Source organism: Pristiophorus japonicus, chromosome 2, assembly GCF_044704955.1.
Source record: "Pristiophorus japonicus isolate sPriJap1 chromosome 2, sPriJap1.hap1, whole genome shotgun sequence".
Classification (NCBI taxonomy): domain Eukaryota; kingdom Metazoa; phylum Chordata; class Chondrichthyes; family Pristiophoridae; genus Pristiophorus; species Pristiophorus japonicus.
In genome coordinates, this window is record NC_091978.1 from 113,614,966 (window position 1) to 113,634,098 (window position 19,133).

The 19,133-nt window shown below is 43.0% G+C and overlaps 1 protein-coding gene across 1 annotated transcript in view; it reads left to right on the forward strand.

Moving 5' to 3' along the window:
• LOC139228888 (sodium channel protein 1 brain-like) overlaps nucleotides 1-19,133 on the forward strand; it is a 304,090-nt gene that overhangs the window by 212,000 nt on the left and 72,957 nt on the right. The window contains 1 exon segment of the mRNA XM_070860378.1: nucleotides 4,372-4,485. Coding sequence (XP_070716479.1) covers nucleotides 4,372-4,485 — 114 coding nt within the window.

The window sequence follows — 19,133 nt, forward strand, 5'->3', positions numbered from 1 at the left end:
AGCTCCGTCACATTCTGCGGCTTGGGTGCATTCTTGATGGCCTTGGTTTTTGCGTCCGTGGGCCTGATGCCATCAGCAGCAATTTTCCTCCCCAGGAATTCGACCTCTGGTGCCATGAAGACGTACTTCGAGCATTTCAGTCTGAGTCCCACTTTGTCCAGACGATGTAGAACCTCTTCCAGGTTGTTCAGATGTTCCTCGGAGTCACAACCTGTGATCAGGATGTCATCTTGGAACACGACGGTTCTGAGAACGGACTTCAGTAGACTCTCAATGTTCCTCTGAAATATTGCTGCAGCCAAGCGAAAAAGGGCACCTGTGATAAATAAACAGTCCTTTATGCGTGCTAATGCACGTAAGTCTCTTAGATGTTTCGACCAGCTCCTGTGTCATGTAGGCCGACGTCAAGTCCAGTTTGGTGAATGACTTCCCCCCGGCTAGCATTGCAAACAAGTCATCAACCTTCGGTAACGGGTACTGATCCTGTTTCGAAACCCTGTTGATCGTAGCCTTGTAGTCTCCACAGATTCTGACTGTGCCATCACTTTTCAGCACAGGAACAATGGGGCTGGCCCATTTATTTAATTCAACCTATGATATGATCCCTGGAGTCTGTCCATTTCGATTTTGACCTTCTCCCTCATCATATACGGAACTGTCTGAGCTTGATGATGGATGGGTCTTGCATCCGAGTCCACGTGAATCTGCACCTTGGCTCCCGTGAAGTTGCCGATGTCTGGTTTGAACAGTTAGGGGAACTTGCTCAGTACTTGGGCACATGTATCTTGCTCCGCCAACAACACCTTGATGTCATTCCAATCGCATCTGATTTTTTTCAAGGCAGTTCCTGCCGAACAGTGTTGGGCCATTGCCTGGGACAACATTGCGGTAACTCATGAACCCGTCATACGACACTTTAATTGTGGCACTGCCCATCACCGTTATGAGTTCTTTGATGTACATGTGCAACTTGGCATTGACTGGACTCAGCCTGGGCCTCACAGCCTTAGTATCCCACAGTTTTTGGAATGCCCTCTGGCTCATTATTGATTGACTCACCCCCGTGTCCAGTTCCATCGATACCGGCACCCCATTAAATTTCATGTTGATCATTATCGGTTTGTTCTTAGTTAGGAACGAGTACAGTCCATACACTTCCTCCTCTGGTATCTCGGATTGCGTATCTGGATCCGCGCTAGTCTGACCATCATCCTCCATGTGGTGTGTCGCAGCACGCTTGCTCATCTGCGGACACTTGCGCTGGAAATGCCCCACTCTCAAACAGCCTTTGCAACTATATTGCTTAAGTCGGCACTGCTGGTGCCGGTGATTTCCCCCACAACACCAACACAGAGAAATCGGATGCATTCCCACTGATGAACTTCGTGTAGCCACAGGTTTCACGTATGCAGTCGGGTAGGCCCTGCCATGTGCCGCTCTGCCGAATGCTGAATCAATCATATTTACAATACTTGCCGAGTTTCGAGTTTTCACTGATATCTGCTTTAGACTTCTGTCTGTCATCGTGCATGACTGAGCGTTCGTGATGGCCCTGTTCAAGTCCAACGTCTCCACCACCAGTAGTTTATGCAGGATCACCTTGTGGTTGATGCCGATTACAAAGAAGTCCCACAGCATGTCTACCAACACAGCCCCGAACTTACACAGTCCCGCTAGACATCTCAGGTCAGCAACGAATTCTGCTGCATTCTGGCCCTCTGAGCGAATGTGCGTGTAAAATCTGTATCTCGAGATGATGATGCCTTCATCTGGCTTAAGGTGGTCCTGTACCAGTGTACACAATTCTTCTCTGTTGGACTCACAGGCAGGAGTAGATTCTTTATCTGACCATAAATATTTGGACCGCAAACCGTGAGGAACACTGCCCGGCGCCGATCTGCATCGCCGACCTCCTCCATTTTGTTGGCCACGAAGAACTGGCTCAAACAGCTCACAAAGTCTGCCCAATTTTCTCCTTCCACAAATCGCTCCAACAATCCAATTGTGCCCATTTTTGCATGCAACGGTTCTTGTTGCCTCATCGCCAAATGTTGTGTATGCAATAACTGTTAGACTGAGTACTGTTTAACTCCAAGAGGTATGACCTTGGCTCTGCTTTACTGAGACCCAAAATGACTAATATTCAAAATGGCTGGCCTTTTATACTTGGGCTGCACACACGTGCGTGCAGCCCCATGGCCTCCAACAGTGATGCCATCTAGTGGCTAGTGATCCTAAAAGTACATACATGACACCCTAAATCTAGATTTACATATTCACCTTACAGGCAGAAATCTGCATTATGACATTGAGTAATTTATAACATTAATGAAGACAATTAGAAATTACACTAGGGTTAACATTGGGACCAAGAATAAAATTTTGACCAAGAGAACAAACTTTGACAAGCAAAAATCAGCGTTTTAATAGCATAGCCACAAGTTGTATAAATCTATTCTTTTAGAGTTAAACTGTAATCGTCGTGTGCATGAAAGGGAAGGGCCTAATAACAAATTCACATTAAAAGGCATTTTTTTTAATTACTTTTCAAGAAATGCACTTTACTTTTGGTATTATTTCTGATAAGAGTACAACTACCAAGTTTAGATCAGAACAGTTTTGTTGTTAAGTAGCTGTCAGGAAATCTCTGAATGTGAATCAGGCACCAAAGGGGAAATTTGATCTCCCTCCCCCTCACCACCAGGGTTTAAAATTTCATAAGTCAGAAACCCAACCCCAAACCAACCCCAACACTTCTGGTTTTAATGAAGGCGGTTTGGGGGCAGACGTCGAACCTACTCTCCAGAGACACCCCATCATTTAAATATTTTAATGAGGCTGCGTGCCTTATATTTTACCAGAGTTTTAGATTACACGCTGCAGGGCTGATTTCCCAGCTGGGCGGGGTGGGGGGGAGCAAGAAGGGCCCGATCCAGCAGGTAAGTGCTTTTTAGAGCACTGTTTGTGGGCCAGGAGGACCAAGAATGCTTCACCATGGCCCCTCTCCAGCTAACCTGCTTCCCTCCTCACTATCGGAACCTGCCACCCATCATCGGCCAACCCTGCCACCCACAATCAGCCGACCTCGCTCCCCCGTGATTTAAATCTGCCCTCCGACCCATGATCTCCCCAATACCTCCAATCTCCCTGACCTGCAATCTACCCCCGAACTCCAATCTATCCAAGCCCTCCAATCTCCCGAAGGCTTCCGAACTCCCCCCGCCCTAGCCTTTCCCATTTCCCCAAGGATTTCTGATCTCCCTCCATGACATCCACAATCCCTCCTTCCTCTCCTCTCCTCTCCTCTCCCCAGTTGGGGCCAACAGTGCAGGAGGGCCCAGAGCATCTCTCAGGCAGCCTGATCGGCCTGGCATCCTTGTGCTGGCCCCTTTTCCTCCGAACACATCAACTCGAAGAATTCTTTGTTGCAAAAGCTCTGGTGCCAATAAAGGAAGCTCAGGGTAAACTAAACTTTTAAAATAACTGCACCTAGCCCAAAGGCTCATGAAAGCCTAAGTACCAGCTGGAAAAAAATTTAAACTATAAGAAGGGCCTTTACAAGACCTGATGCACTTAACCTTGAATGTGTATGGGCCTTTTAAATGATTTCCTCTCTGTAAGTCTCACCAAGGCCTTGTTTTCTGCCAGGTTTTACTGGCATGATTGAGACGGCATCCAATAAGCCCCAGGGCATGAAACTGCCACGGAGCTTCCCGAACCCCTTCTGCAACACATTAATGAAAATCAAGCAGGGCCTCAAACAAGCGAGAGTCTGGCAGAACTGATTGCCACGATATTTTCGCATGTCTACTGTCCCACTACTTTCCTAAATCAGATGAAAATCATCGCCGTAATGCCTCCCCAATTCTCTTATCAGCTATTGTGATACATGCTATTTCCACTATGTTAGCGTCATTTCGCACTAATCCACAAAATAAACAAAATAATGCAGATACGCAAGATTTGTGAGAATCAAATAATACAGTCAGGCCTATCATCATTTTCCTCATTTGTGCTCAAATGTGAACCTTAGTTACAGTGATTAAAAATGTATGTGTTATTTCACTGAGGCACCTAGTCTGCATGTTTTCAATATTGTTTGTTTATTTATGTTGAAGTTGGAAATTGGGTTGAATGGTGCATTATCATTCACGATTCGGTAATTGAAAACAGGCTTATATTACTTTGTCAGTGATATTCTCACAGGGAGTACTGATAAATCAAAGAAAATACAACAGAAATTGCACGTCTCACAAAAGGCAGAAAATACTTTGTTAAAATGCTGTAATCACAGCTGAAATCTGTTGTGTAATAAGTAAAGATTTTGTCTTAGTTTATGCATTTCTGAATTTCCCTTTGCTTTTGTTGTAGTCACGAAAAGAAGGAGCTTTAGTTACGGTTCTCACTGAAGATCAAAGAAGATTTTATGGCACGCTTAAACGTCTATCTAAGACTAAACCAGTAAAGAAAATTCCAACTCCCAAGGTAGGCTTTGTTAACAAGAGTTTGCTTCATAAAAATACGCACTCAATGCATTTATTTCACCGAAAGCACTAATAAATTCTTATAATTTTAGAGATATAACAAAATAGTTTTAGTAGTTTATACATTTAATCCCCATTATTTATCATGCTGTTGGCAGTTTCTATCTTGATTTTTGCACATGCAGTACTGGTTCCTTACTTTATTAGTTCATCTGTTTACGTGGGGTAGATTTTGACCCGAGTGGACATCGGGTGTCAGGCCAGGGAGCAAGTGGAGAAAGGGGGCAATCTTGGAAGAGGTTAAGGCAGAGTTGCAGTGGCCCAGGCTGGTTTTGTGGCACACTCCAGCTCATCCTGACTCCACATAAATAAAGACAAATTTACCTGCTGACTTTTGTTTGGCTGGGCCGCTAACTGATAGTGTGGAGTGTGTACAACGTACGCTTCACCCAGTACTCTCCCAAAATGGCAAACAGGGTCCTATGCACATTGCAGGATCCCGATTTGTTTTTGAAATGGGCCAACTACCTGAATCATGCAAGTGCTCCACGTTGTGACTGGCACAGCGACGGCAGGAACGGAGTGGTAAATACTTCCCACAATTTTCAGTGCACTACCTTCGTGTTTCTGCTGAGCGTGAGGCCATATAATTTTTCCCCATCTGTTTATTAAGGGCAAGATTCAATTATTACACAGAAAGAGTGGAAGTTTAAAACAAATACACTATCTAAAACCCTTCTAATTCATCTTATCTTATGTATGATATCTTATATAATGTATGTATCTTATTTCTGGGAACTTATATGTATTGGAAAAAATATTCTAAATTGTTCAATTACTGTGCTGCTGCAAGGACTGACAAACATTTATATTTTTACTTTAATTTCTGAACACTGTCATCTTAAGGTGCTAAAATATTGGGAGAACTGAAGCCATGATCTTCGGTCCCCATCACAAACTCTGTTGCCTAGCCATTGGCTCTATCCCTCTCCCTAGCATCTGTCTGAGGCAGAACCAGACTGTTAGCAACCTTGGTGTCATATTTGACCCCAAAATAAGCTTCCAACCACATGTCCGCACATAACTAAGACCGCTTATTTCCACCTCTGGAAATTTCCACCATCACCCGTCTCCTTCCCTGCCTCAGCTCATCTGCTGCTGAAAGCCACATCCATGCCTTTGTTACCTCTATACTTGACTATTCCAACGCAGTCCTGGCTGACCTCCCACGTTCTTCCCTACGTAAACTTGAGGTCATCCAATATTTAACTGCCCATGCCCTAATTCACAGCAAGTCCCATTCACCCATTACCCCTGTGCTCGCTGACCTACTTTGGCTCCAGATTAAGCAAAACCTCGATTTTAAAATTCTCATCCTTGTTTTTGAATTGCTCAATGGCCTCACCCCTCCCTATCTCTGTAATCTTCTCCACCCCCACAACCCCCAAGATATCTGCACTCCTCTAATCTGGCCTCTTAAGCGTCCCTGATTGAATCGCTCAACCATTGGTGGCCGTGCCTTCAGCTGCCTAGGCCCCAAGCTGTGGAATTCTGTCCCTAAACTTCTCCGCCTCTCTACCTCTCTTTCCTCCTTTAAGACACTGCTTAAACCTCTTTGACCAAACCTTTTATCATCTGTGCCAATTTCTCCTTATGTGGCTCGGTGTCAAATTTTTGTCTTATAATACTCCTGTGAAGCGCCTTGAGACGCTTTACTATGCCAATGGCACTATATAAATGCAAGTTGTTGTTGTTAACAAATGAGCTGCTTTGTTAAAAGGATATTTATGCAGAAAATTATTCCTTTTCCATATGCTTAGCAACAGCTCCAGTAGTAATAACACAAACATAAAAAACTATTAGGTGATAATGGAAAAGCCTGTGTGTAAAGCAAGTGTATATTTTATTTGTGAATATTTCAAAGGGTACTTGTGTGCTGAAGTAGATAGAATACATGTCCATTACTTTTTATTTCACTGTACTCATTCAGGCCATGAGACTGATCATTTGTGCACACCATAAAAAATGGAACAATCTGGAACTTGCCCACCTGAAACATACAACATTTATTCAATAGTTTTGTGCAAATAAAATTCACTGGATGCTTTATAGAAAAAGAAATGGACCTGAAAGCCCACAAGACTGACATTGCGGCATAAATGCAGAGATGCGCATGTCAGTGACCTCCAGCACTAACTCTGCCAAAGTTCATGGGTTTAGGGGGAGGTCACTTAATTTAAGCAAAGTAGGTGAGTGCCCAAGCCACTCGGGCAAGATTTTGTGCTTCTGTTTGCCCCAGAAGGTTGCAAACTGGGGCAGAGTGTACAGGTCCATGGGAAGCTTCTAGAGCACTCCTCAGAAACATTGGCCCAGAATTTTCTGCCAAAATAACAGCGAATTTAATTGTGCTCGCCGTTATTCATTTGTAGTGAAGAAGAGATACCCTGTGATTTTGCATCGCTCCGCTGTTAGCCTCGCAAAACAGCAGCTCAACCTCCCTGCGAGTTTCACAAATAGCTGTATTTGCACAGTAAATACAAATTAAACTTGTCGCAGAAAGTTAGGGCTGGTACGTAGTGTAAGGACTCTTTTATGTTCCTGCATTGCCACTCGACCTCTCTGGCTCATAAAGCGAACAATTGAAACTGTGAAGTCTCATTCCTGCAGGTAGTAAATTGTTCTTAGAGGTTTTTAAATGTAACTTTTTTTTTAATCTTATTTTTCCTTTCTGACTCTTTTCCCTCTCTCTTAATCCAATCTTTCTTTCCCTTTCTTTATTCCTCCTTCTGTGCCTAATAAGACTCTATTTCACTCTCTTTCCTTCTCCGTTGTTCCTCTGTCTTTTTCTATTCTTAAATCTCAGTTGGTCCCATTGTTCACCAAGATCTCAGATGCCCCACTGAGCTTGCACTTCCAGCAATTTGCGGCACAAAAAATTTCAACCTGAAGGATGAAGAAGAAAATCTAACTAACAGGGCATGGCATGAGAAGCTCTGCTCCAGCAAATTCTGGACTATTATTTATGTCGCCCCATCAGTCCTTTTGTAAAGGGGCTGCAAATCTTGCTAAACTTTTCCTGATCTTTGGGGGTCTAAGCCACTACTCAGGCTTTTTACTTTCCACCATCAGCAGTTTTGTCCAGCTCTCCAATTCACAAAATATAAAATAATCACTAAATTGTTGTTGTATTTGCATCTTTTCCAAATATTTATTTTTAAGTCTGCTATACTCAGAAAATAGGCTTGTTGTTCATGGCAGCCAGTCAAGCCACATGTGCACAGACTTGCACTCATTTTTGCATGCTCACAAGGAGGAAGAAATTGGCTGGGTCAAATTTGGTACCGTCCCATTTGGGAGCGGTAATACTCGCAAGGCACGAGACTTTGCGCCCAGCGCAGAAATCTCACCTCTTGCAAGTGAGGGTGGCGGGGCGCAGCGCTACGCACTGGGCCGCGTAGCGCTGCTACATAGGAAGGGCTCCTCCCTGCATTAAAGGGAAGGGCCCAAGCTGCATACTATGCACCAAATAAAAGAGTCCTACCTGGACAACCTGGAAGCGGGTGTGCCATGCCAACAGCCTGTCACTCAAGCAGAGTGCCAGGCTGACCAATCACGGCATGGACCCCACGTTCAAAGCGGCACACAAAATAATTGGAGAATTTTTTTTTAAATTAAAGAGCAGCACCCCTCCCCTTTAACATTCGCCCCATGAATGGCCGGCCGCCCTGTACGCATCCCCTGAAGCTGTCATCGCCCAGCGCAGCTTCAAGGGGCAATACCCAATTTAGAGTCTGGGGCGCTGACAGGGCGCTGCGCATGGTGATGATGTCAGCATTGCCAGCAGAGTGCTACGGGTTACCACCGCCAAATTTAGCGGAAGTCGTTAGCGGCGCGACGCCCAGTCGCAAAGTCGTTTGCGTCCCTTTAGCGCCAACGGGAGGTGCAAATGACCTGGATTTCTAGGCCTAGGGCTTTTAGTCTTTCCATAGCAGCAGTCAATTAAACTAAAAAAAAACATGATTTGTGTTTCAGCTCCAAATTAAACAATACTTGGTTGCACTTGAGGATTTTTTTAATATCGCTTTCTGGAAAGTTTTTCAGCAGACTTAATTAAATAAAAGAAGGCTCCCATCCAGCTTGGAACCCGATGAAAACCATCAATATCAGTACTGGATAGTGAGTACATCCATTGGGATCTCCCTGGCTGACTTCACCAGAGTGAGCCAATTACACTTCCTTAACAACTGAATGTTTTTTGAATGTTAGAGAGCAGCATTCCAAAAACAGATTTCATTTTGTTCCAAATAACTGCCTGGAAAATATCAATGCAGTATTTCATATTCAAAGTAAATACCTATATAACTAAAGCAAAAGCAAGATACTGCGGATGCTGGAAATTGAAATAAAAGTAGAAAATGCTGAAAATACTCAGTAGGTCAGGTAGAGAGAAACAGAGTTAACATTTCAGGTCACTGACCTTTTGTGAGTTTTGAGACAGTTCACCAGTTGGGGCATTTGCAAAATTGGTCAGCTCACGCACCGAACCAGACAGCAGGTAAGTCCAGATTGGAGGATGAATGGGAGTAGGGTAAGCTTGGGCCCTCAGCAGCCTGCAGTATTGCTGTTGAGCCAAGAGGAGCACTGGCATTGAGATAAGTGCAAACAAAGAAATTTATCTCTTCTGTTACCTCCAGTGATGACCATGTAACTATTGGATTGTTGTAAAAAAAACATCTGGTTCACTAATGTCCTTTAGGGTCCTTACCTGGTCTGGCCTATGTGACTCCAGACCCACAGCAAAGTGGTTAACTCTTAACAGCCCCCAGAAATGGCCTAGCAAGCCACTCAGTTAAGAGAAATTAGGGATGGGTAATAACTGCTGGTCTTGCTGGCGATGCCCACATCCCCTGAATGCATTTTTTTTTTAAACCTTCCAATGGTCCCTTTAAGAATTTCCTGGCAAAGCTGAAGGGAGCATTCGCGGTGCAAGGTGATCCCAGTTTCTGCCAAATTTGGTAGGTGTTAGGCCCCTGATTAGCAGTTCAAAGGGCCTAATGCCTATTTTAGGAGGGATCCCGGACATTCAGAAGTCATTGACATTTTAAGACCGACACACTTCCAGGGTTGGGGAACCAGATGCAGAAACTAGTCTCTCCAGCTCCTATTTTTCATCCAAAAATCAGACGTGACAAGAACCAATTTCTCCCCCATAATCTGTAGATTAGGTAAGGTTTAATCAAGCAACTTTTTGATCATTGTCTCCAGAAGCTTATGATTACTCTCCACCACAAAATATTTTATATAGATATAATAGTAGAACTTTTTTCATTCATCTACTACAGCTATAAACTCTTTCTCTATTTTGGATATCCCTGTAGAGTTGGTAGAAATGCTTATGAAGCATAAGCTATTGATTGGCCCTCCTGAGCTGGAAACATCAATGATAATCTTCATTGATTTGGTCACATTTTAATATTTTAACACTAGAGTTTGCATCACCAAGCAGTGCATCTCATGAATGTTTGATGTCTTTTTCATTAAGATTTTTTAGCAGTTTTGTGACATCTGACAAGTTAAGCAGGAACTTAACTAAATATTTCACCATGTAACATTGTAGGTTATGATCACAGGTCACATACAGATACCCAAAGGGTCTTAGGAGCCATAAGGCATTTTATTTTAAGGAGTGGTTGTTCAAATATAGTCAAACACAACACACAATCAGAATAGACATAGCAGATATACGACCGTGACACATAGCTGTTATTAGTCCCTATCAGATAGGCGGCTGGTGGGATGAACAGTTCTTATCTTCACTGTCTGACCTGAAACGCCTTCTAGGTCTTTCTTTTATTCTCTTTTTAGGACTGGGCCTAGTGTAGGATATGGACAAGACCATTGAACATATGATCTGTTGAGTTCTTTGTCTTAACTCTTAGGTGAAACCCTCCTCTTCACATATCTTTCCTGTTTATTCTCCCAAGGCTGGAGTCAGACATGCCATTCTTGGCCTGCAGATGTTTGGAGCTGCCTGTTATTAGTTATTTATGTTCACATTGTTTAAGTAGCTTTAGCCATTGTACCATGGAATGAATTCAGTGTGAAGAGACTTTTTGGTCTCAAGTTATTTCTTTCAATTCACAATTTCTTACATTCCCTTCTTTGAGAAGGAAATATCCTTATTGACTTATCAAAATCAGCTTTTGATTACTCTAAATTTGCCAAGTTATTTGCTTTCTCCACTTGGGTGTTACTTAGTAGGGAGACTCAGAAATGAAGATTTCCCCCTTTCTTGCAGTCCATTCCTTTGAGGGGGAGCAGCAACCTCTGACCTCTTCCTTAATTTCAATTCATTGGTCTGGTGTTCCAGTTCTGCCCCACCTCGGGTAGCCTCAGTTTCTTCTATCTTTCTTGATCTCACCCCACCTGGGGTCTCCTCTATGTTGCTTTCGATCTTCTCCTTCGGTGTGTTCAATTAATTCTTTTTTTTTTTGGTGTTGGTTATTCATAGACATGAGTACACAATTAGCTTATGCATCAAAGTCTTACTACACAAGGTACATATATCAAATACACTATCATTACCAGTTGGAGAACTACCAGAGCATGTGAAATAATACAAACCCAAGGGTGTACTGATATATTAAGCCCAATGGGACAGGTGTCAATGCTTTAAAAGTTGTCTCACTCTCCTGAGCCACATTAACCATTTCATGTCTTATTGTTGTCGTTAAGTAACTGAGCATGTCTGGGATCTGTTATTCAGTGCAAATTCACTGTTTCATTTCTGGATGGTAATCACATTTGCACACTCATGCTACACATGCCATCCGATACAAACCATTCTCGGGCTTTTAGGTGATCTTATCAAAAGATTGTCGTCGTCTGGAGATCTTTGCTCATCTCTCACTGCATGGTCCTGATGTCTTGGGTAGTGGCCAGGCTATCAATGCAGTTTTCTTAAAAAGGTACATAGGCAAGGACACAAATGTCTCTAAGAGAAAGCTATCAATGTACTATTCGTAGCTATACTTTCCTGACTTTCACTAGAATGTTAAGAAAATTCAATTCTCCTGTTTGTATTTTACACCCTCAATCACTTCCTTTCACCAATTTACACATCCCATGAATTACCATTCATCTCATTCATGATCCCTGGAGGAACTATACTGTCCAGTGCATTATTAAAGATAGAAAACATAGATCAAACATTCCCACTTGGTCCAAGTACTTTATAACCTGTTATATTGTGCCAGAGTCCATTTTATCATTTCAAACCTATCACAAATCCAAACAACAGTATTGTTGCACTGACAGGTTTTGTCAATGTTCAATTTTATTTCCCTACAAACCATCTTCCAGAAACCATCTAGACTGTTCTCAACCAGTTTCTTTTAATGGAACTTTGTCAAATCATAATTTTCCTTCTGGCATGTGGGAAAATATTCACTTAAAATTAAGAAACTTAAATTAATAATATCTTAAAAATGTTATTCAGCAATACTAAAGTTGTTTGGTGAGCCAAAAAACAGCTGTCACTGGAGAGGTTAACTCCTTTGCAGGTTTGTGAGAAGGCGAAGCAGACACATGCAATTGCGTCACTTTACGTGATTGTTTTTTTAAAAAACCTTTCCTGATAGAAACCTTTTTTTGTCCTCAGTCTTACCTGTCCCAGTCTTACCTTCAAAACTTCCTTAGGAATTAAAAATCCATTAAAACAGCAGAAATCATGAGGAAAGCTGTCGTTATTAGTTTTAAATGTAACATTTTCATCGATGAAGACAGCATTTTAGATGAAACTCGAATAGTTTCTAAACTTCTTAGCTTTTTCTTTAACAAGGTTTCCAAACCCAAGATTTTCCAATATAACCAAAATGTTTAACAAGCAAAATTACCTCAAATGTCGCAAAATTCTAATTCAAATACTGCCAATGATTTTTTTTTAAATGTGAGAATCTCGTGTGTGGAACTTGAAACTCTCACATAATTTAAAATAATCAGAATTTCACTGTGGTCACGATATAAGTTGGGTTTTTACAATTTAATTCACCCCAATTGTATCAGCGCAACAAAACACAATAGAGGAGATAAAATAAAACAAAAAATATACAGTAAGTTACATCAGATTTTATATTTGTTTTTTTCTTCCGATGCCTTTCCAAATGACTGTAAAAATATTGAATAGAACTGGAGAAAAATTAGTTTACACATTGCTACAAACATCATACATTCAACACAAAAGGAAAAAAGGGTGGGGCTCCCCTCAGCTTATATTCATACAGGCTTTTTTTTTAAAAAGAGGCACAGCACAAGAAGACAGTGCTTTTTAAATGTTCAAATTAATTTTTCATTTAAATTATACAAGACAATAGCAATTGTTTCACTGTAATCCAATTAAAACAAAGTAATATCAACTGTAACTTCAAGGCAGAAGCTTATCTTTTGTAAAACAAACCATCTTGTGCATTTCTAGTTTCGTAAATTATAGTGAAAATAATCAGCGAAACAGCCACACTTTGACACACTTCCACACAAATTCCAACATTTTCTTAAGATTCCTTTCATTTTTCTCGGCACTAAAACTAAAACTTATGTATCGGTTTCATTTTCTTTTCAATTGTTGGCTCAGCAACTTATTCTCTAATTCCCAGTTTTTTTTCCTTCCTTTGCTGATTTCTCAGATGGGTTAACTTGCAGCTTAGATCTTTTCCCTCGTTATCTCTAACACTTCTCTTCTGTTTGTTTAGACTGTTTGCGACTTTTTCCTCAGTAATAAGCACCCTCCATTTTGTGTTAGGTTTCACCTATCTGACACGCTCCCTCCTTTTCCCTTCTTTCAGGGAGTAAACTACTCAGTCTAAGTGGCGATCACGCACATTCTACTCAGTCTCCCAGTCCACCACTAACCGGAAGCTGAGAACACCTAACACTGTGAATCCCAACTCTGACACCACTGTAATATTATGATCACAGGTCACACACAGATACTCAAAGGGTCTTAGGAGTCATAAGGCATTTTATTTTAAGGAGCGGTAGTTCAAATATAGTCAACACAACACACAATCAGGATAGACATACGACTGTGACACGTAACTGTTATTAGTCCCGATCGGACAGACGGCTGGTGGCATGAATAGTTCTTGTCTTTGCTGTCTGGCCTTGACCAGGTCAACATCCCCAGCATTGAAGCACTGACCACACTTGATTAGCAGGCTACATTGTTCGCATGTCAGACACGAGACTCCCAAAGCAAGCGCTCTACTCGGAACTCCTTCACGGCAAACAATCTAAAAGTGGGCAGAGGAAACGTTACAAGGACACCCTCAAAGCCTCCCTGATAAAGTGCAACATCCCCACTGACACCTGGGAGTCCCTGGCCAAAGACCGCCCTAAGTGGAGGAAGTGTATCCGGGAGGGCGCTGAGCACCGGGTCTCATCGTCGAGAGCATGCAGAAATCAAGCGCAGGCAGCAGAAAGAGCGTTCAGCAAATCAATCCCACCCACCCCTTCCCTCAACGACTATCTGTCCTACCTGCAACAGGGACTGTAGTTCTTGTATTGGACTGTTCAGCTGCCTAAGGACTCATTTTTAGAGAGGAAGCAAGTCTTCCTCGATTCCGAGGGACTGCCTTTGATGATGATAGAAACATAGAAACATAGAAAATAGGTGCAGGAGTAGGCCATTTGGCCCTTTGAGCCTGCACCACCATTAAATAAGACCATGGCTGATCATTCACCTCAGTACCCCTTTCCTGTTTTCTCTCCATACCCCTTGATCCCTTTAGCCGTAAGGGCCATATCTAACTCCCTCTTCAATATATCCAATTAACTGGCATCAACAACTCTGCGGTAGGGAATTCCACAGGTTAACAACTCTCTGAGTAAAGAAGTTTCTCCTCATCTCAGTCCTAAATGGCTTACCCCTTAGCCTTAGACTATGTCCCCTTGTTCTGGACTTCCCCAACATCGGGAACATTTACCTGCCTCTAATTTGTCCAGTCCCGTCAGAATTTTATATGTTTCTATGAGATCCCCTCTCATCTTTCTAAACTCCAGTGTATAAATGCCCAGTCGATCCAGTCTCTCCTCCTATGTCAGTCCTGCCATCCCGGGAATCAGTCTGGTGAACCTTCGCTGCACTCCCTCAATAGCAAGAACATCCTTCCTCAGATTAGGAGAGTAAAACTGAGCACAATATTCCAGATGAGGCCTCACTAAGGTACTGTGCAGCTGCAGTAAGACCTCCCTGCTCCTATACTCAAATCCCCTAACTATGAAGGCCAACATACCATTTGCCTTCTTCACCGCCTGCTGAATCTGCTTGCCAACTTTCAATGACTGATGTACCATGACACCCAGATCTCACTGCACCTCCTCTTTTCCTAATCTTCCGCCATTCAGATAGTATTCTGCCTTCGTGTTTTTGCCACCAAAGTGGATAACCTCACATTTATCTACATTGATAACTGGGAAATCTGCCCAGGGAAGCAGTTGAGGCTAGCTCATTGAATGTATTCAAATCACAGATAGATAAATTTTTAACCAATAAGGGAATTAAGGGGTATGGGGAGCGGGTGGGTAAGTGGAGCTGAGTCCACGGCCAGATCAGCCATGATCTTTTTGAATGGCGAAGCAGGCTCGAGGGGCTAGATGGCCTACTCCTGTTCCTAATTCTTATGTTCTTATGTTCTTATGTCAAGCTGGATTTCCCTTTCATAAATCCATGCTGACTTGGACCGTTCCCGTCACTGCTTTCCAAATGTGCTGCTATTTCATCTTTGATAATTGATTCCAACATTTTCCCCACCATTGATGTCAGGCTAACCGGTCTATAATTACCCATTTTCTCTCTCCTTCCTTTCTTAAAAAGTGGTGTTACATTAGCTACCCTTCAATCCATAGGAACCGATCCAGAGTTGGAAAATGATTACCAATGCATCCACTATTTCTAGGGCTACCTTCTAAAGTACTCTGGGATGCAGACTATCAGGCCCCGGGATTAATCGGCCTTCAATCCCATCAATTTCCCTAACACAATTTCCCACCTAATAAGGATTTCCTTCAGTTCCTCCTTCTCACTAAACCCTCAGTCCCCGAGTATTTCCAGAAGGTTATTTGTGTCTTCCTTCGTGAAAACAGAACCAAAGTATTTGTTCAATTGGTCCATCATTTCTTTGTTCCCCATTATAAGTTCACCTGAATCTGACTGCAAGGGATCTACTTCTGTTTTCACTAATCTTTTTCCCTTCATATATCCATAGAAGCTTTTGCAGTCAGTTTTTATGTTCCCAGCAAGCTTCCTCTCATACTCTATTTTCCCCCTCCTAATTAAACCCTTTGTCTTCCTCTGCTGTATTACAAAATTCTCCCAGTCCTCAGGTTTGCTCCTTTTTCTGGCCAATTTATATGCCTCTTCCTTGGATTTAACACTATCCTTAATTTCCCTTGTTAGCCACGGTTGAGCCACCTTCTCCATTTTATTTTTACTCCAGACAGGGATGTACAATTATTGAAGTTCATCCATGTGACCTTTAAATGTTTGCCATTGCCTATCCACCGCCAACCCTTTAAGTATCACTCGCCAGTCTATTCTAGCCAATTCACGTCTCATACCATCGAAGTTACCTTTCTTTAAGTTCAGGACCCTAGTCTCAGAATGTACTGAGTCACTTTCCATCGTAATAAAGAATTCTGCCATATTATGGTCACTCTTCCCCAAGGGGCCTCGCACAACAAGATTGCTAATTAGTCCTTTCTCATTACACATCACCCAGTCTAGGATGGCCAGCCCTCTAGTTGGTTCCTCGACATATTGGTCTAGATAACCATCCCTAATACACTCCAGGAAATCCTCCTCCACCGCATTGCTACCAGTTTGGTTAGCCCAATCAATATGTAAATTAAAGTCGCCCATGATAACTGCTGTACCTTTATTGTACGCATCCCTATTTCTTGTTTGATGCTGTATCCAACCTCACTACTACTGTTTGGTGGTCTGTACACAACTCCCACTAGCGTTTTCTGCCCCTTGGTATTCTGTAGCTCCACCCATACCGATTCCACATCATCCAAGCTAATGTCCTTCCTTACAATTGCATTAATTTCCTCTTTAACCAGCAGCGCCACCCCACCTCCTTTTCCTTTCTGTCTATCCTTCCTAAATGTTGAATACCTCTGGATGTTGAGTTCCCAGCCTTGGTCACCCTGGAGCCATGTCTCCGTGAAGCGAATTACATCATATCCGTTAACTGCTATCTGCGCAGTTAATTTGTCCACCTTATTCCGAATATTCCTCGCATTGAGGCACAGAGCCTTCAGGCTTGTCTTTTTAACACACTTTGCTCCTTTAGAATTTTGCTGTAATGTGGCCCTTTTTGCTTTTTGCCTTGAGTTTCTCTGTCCTCCACTTCTACTTTTCTTCTTTCTATCTTTTGCTTCTGTCCCCATTCTACTTCCCTCTGTCTCCCTGCATAGGTTTCCATCCCCCTGCCATATTAGTTTAACCCTTCCCCAACAGCACTAGCAAACACTCCCCCTAGGACATTGGTTCCAGTCCTCCCCAGGTGCAGACCGTCCGGTTTGTACTGGTCCCAACTCCCCCAGAACCGGTTCCAATGTCCCAGGAATTTGAATCCCTCCCTGCTGCACCACTCCTCAAGCCAAGTATTCATCTGAGCTATCCTGCAATTCCTACTCTGACTAGCACGTGGCACTGGTAGCAATCCTGAGATTACTACTTTTGAGGTCCTACTTTTTAATTTAGCTTCTAGCTCCCTAAATTCGTCTTTACCTATATCGTTGGTACCTATATGCACCACGATAACTGGCTGTTCACCCCCACTCTTCAAAATATCCTGCACCCGCTTCGAGACATCGTTGACCCTTGCACCAGGGAGGCAACATACCATCCTGGAGTCTCGGTTGTGGCCACAGAACCGTCTATCTATTCCCCTTACAATTGAATCCCCTATCGGTATAGTTCTCCCACTCTTTTTCCTGCCCTCCTATGCAGCAGAGCCACCCACGGTGCCATGAACTTGGCTGCTGCTGTTCTCCCCTGATGAGTCATCCCACTCAACAGTGCCCAAAGCGGTGTATCTGTTTTGCAGGGGGATGACCGCAGGGGACCCCTGCACTACCTTCCGTCCACTACTCTTCCTGTTGGTCACCCATTCCCTATCTGTCTGTGTAACCTTTACCTGCAGTAAGACCAACTCATTAAATGTGCTATTCACGGCATCCTCAGCATCGTGGATGTTCCATAGTAAATCCACCCGCAGCTCCAGTGCCTCAACGCGGTCTGTCAGGTGCTGCAGGCGGATGCATTTCCCGCACATGTAGTCATCAGGGACACTAGAAGCGTCCCTGACTTCCCACATAGTACAGGAGGAGCATAACACTTGCCTGAGCTCTCCTGCCATGACTTAACTCTTAGATTAACTTAATTTGGCAACAATGCTAAAAGGTTACTTACTGATGAAGAAAAAGAAAAACTACTCACCAATCACCAGCCAATCACTTACCCTCTTGGCTGTGATGTCACCCTTCGACTTCTTTCTGCTTCTTTTTTGCCTCCCTGCTGCAGCTGCACCGGCTGGCCTCTTGTAGGCCTTCCGACTCGACGCTCCGCCTCCTCGATCTCCCACTCCCCGACTGCAACTGATGGGCCTCTTGTGGGCTTCCAGACTCGACGCTGCTCCCCCTCCTCGATCTCCCACTCCCCAACTGCGACTGATGGGCCTCTTGTAGGTCTCTCAACTCGATGCTGTTCCACCTCCTCGATCTCCCGCCGCTCCGCCTCCTCGATCTCCCCTCGATGAATTCCTGAATCACCTTCTAGGTCTTACTTTTATTCTCTTTTTAGGGGTGGGCCTGGTGTAGAATATGGACAGTCCATTGAACCTATGATATGTCGAGTTCTTTGTCTCAACTTTTAGGTGAAACCCTCCTCTTCGCATATCGTTTCCGTTTATCCTCCCCAGATTGGAGTCAGACATGCCATTCTTGGCCTTCAGATGTTTGGAGCTACCTGTTATCAGTTATTTATGTCCACGTTGTTTAAGTAGCTTTAGCCATTGAACCATGGAATGAATCCTTCAATTCTAACACCCGTCTGAAGAGACTTTTTGGTCTCAAGTGATTTCTTCCAATTCATAATTTCTTAGAACACGTACTGTTGCAGGTCTTCTTGTTGTTGGGTTTTCTCGTGTATTTGATTGCTTCCACTTTGTTTTAAACTTTTTGATGTGAGAGTGTGTTCAATGTATCTGGGTTATATTACTTTAGGCATGCATTTGTTCATATTTAGCTTCAGGGAGTTTTTTTATCTTAGGTCATGTTTCTGTTCATTCTCTCCCTAAATCAGGATATTATCGACTATAACATCCACTCCTTCAATGTCATGCTGCACCTGTGTTGTGATGTGTTGGATAATTTCCACAGTTGAAGTGATCCCAAAGGGTATATCTGCCAAAAGGATTATTAAATGTGTACAAATTTTATGAGTCTTCATCTAATTATACTTGCCCATAGCCAAAAGTTGTAGCAAGCCTGCTAAAATGTTTTAGCTTTGAAAACTGTAACACTACTTCCTCAATAATCTACGCTGTATAATGTTCCTTTTCTATAGCTTTATCTTTAAGCTCGAGA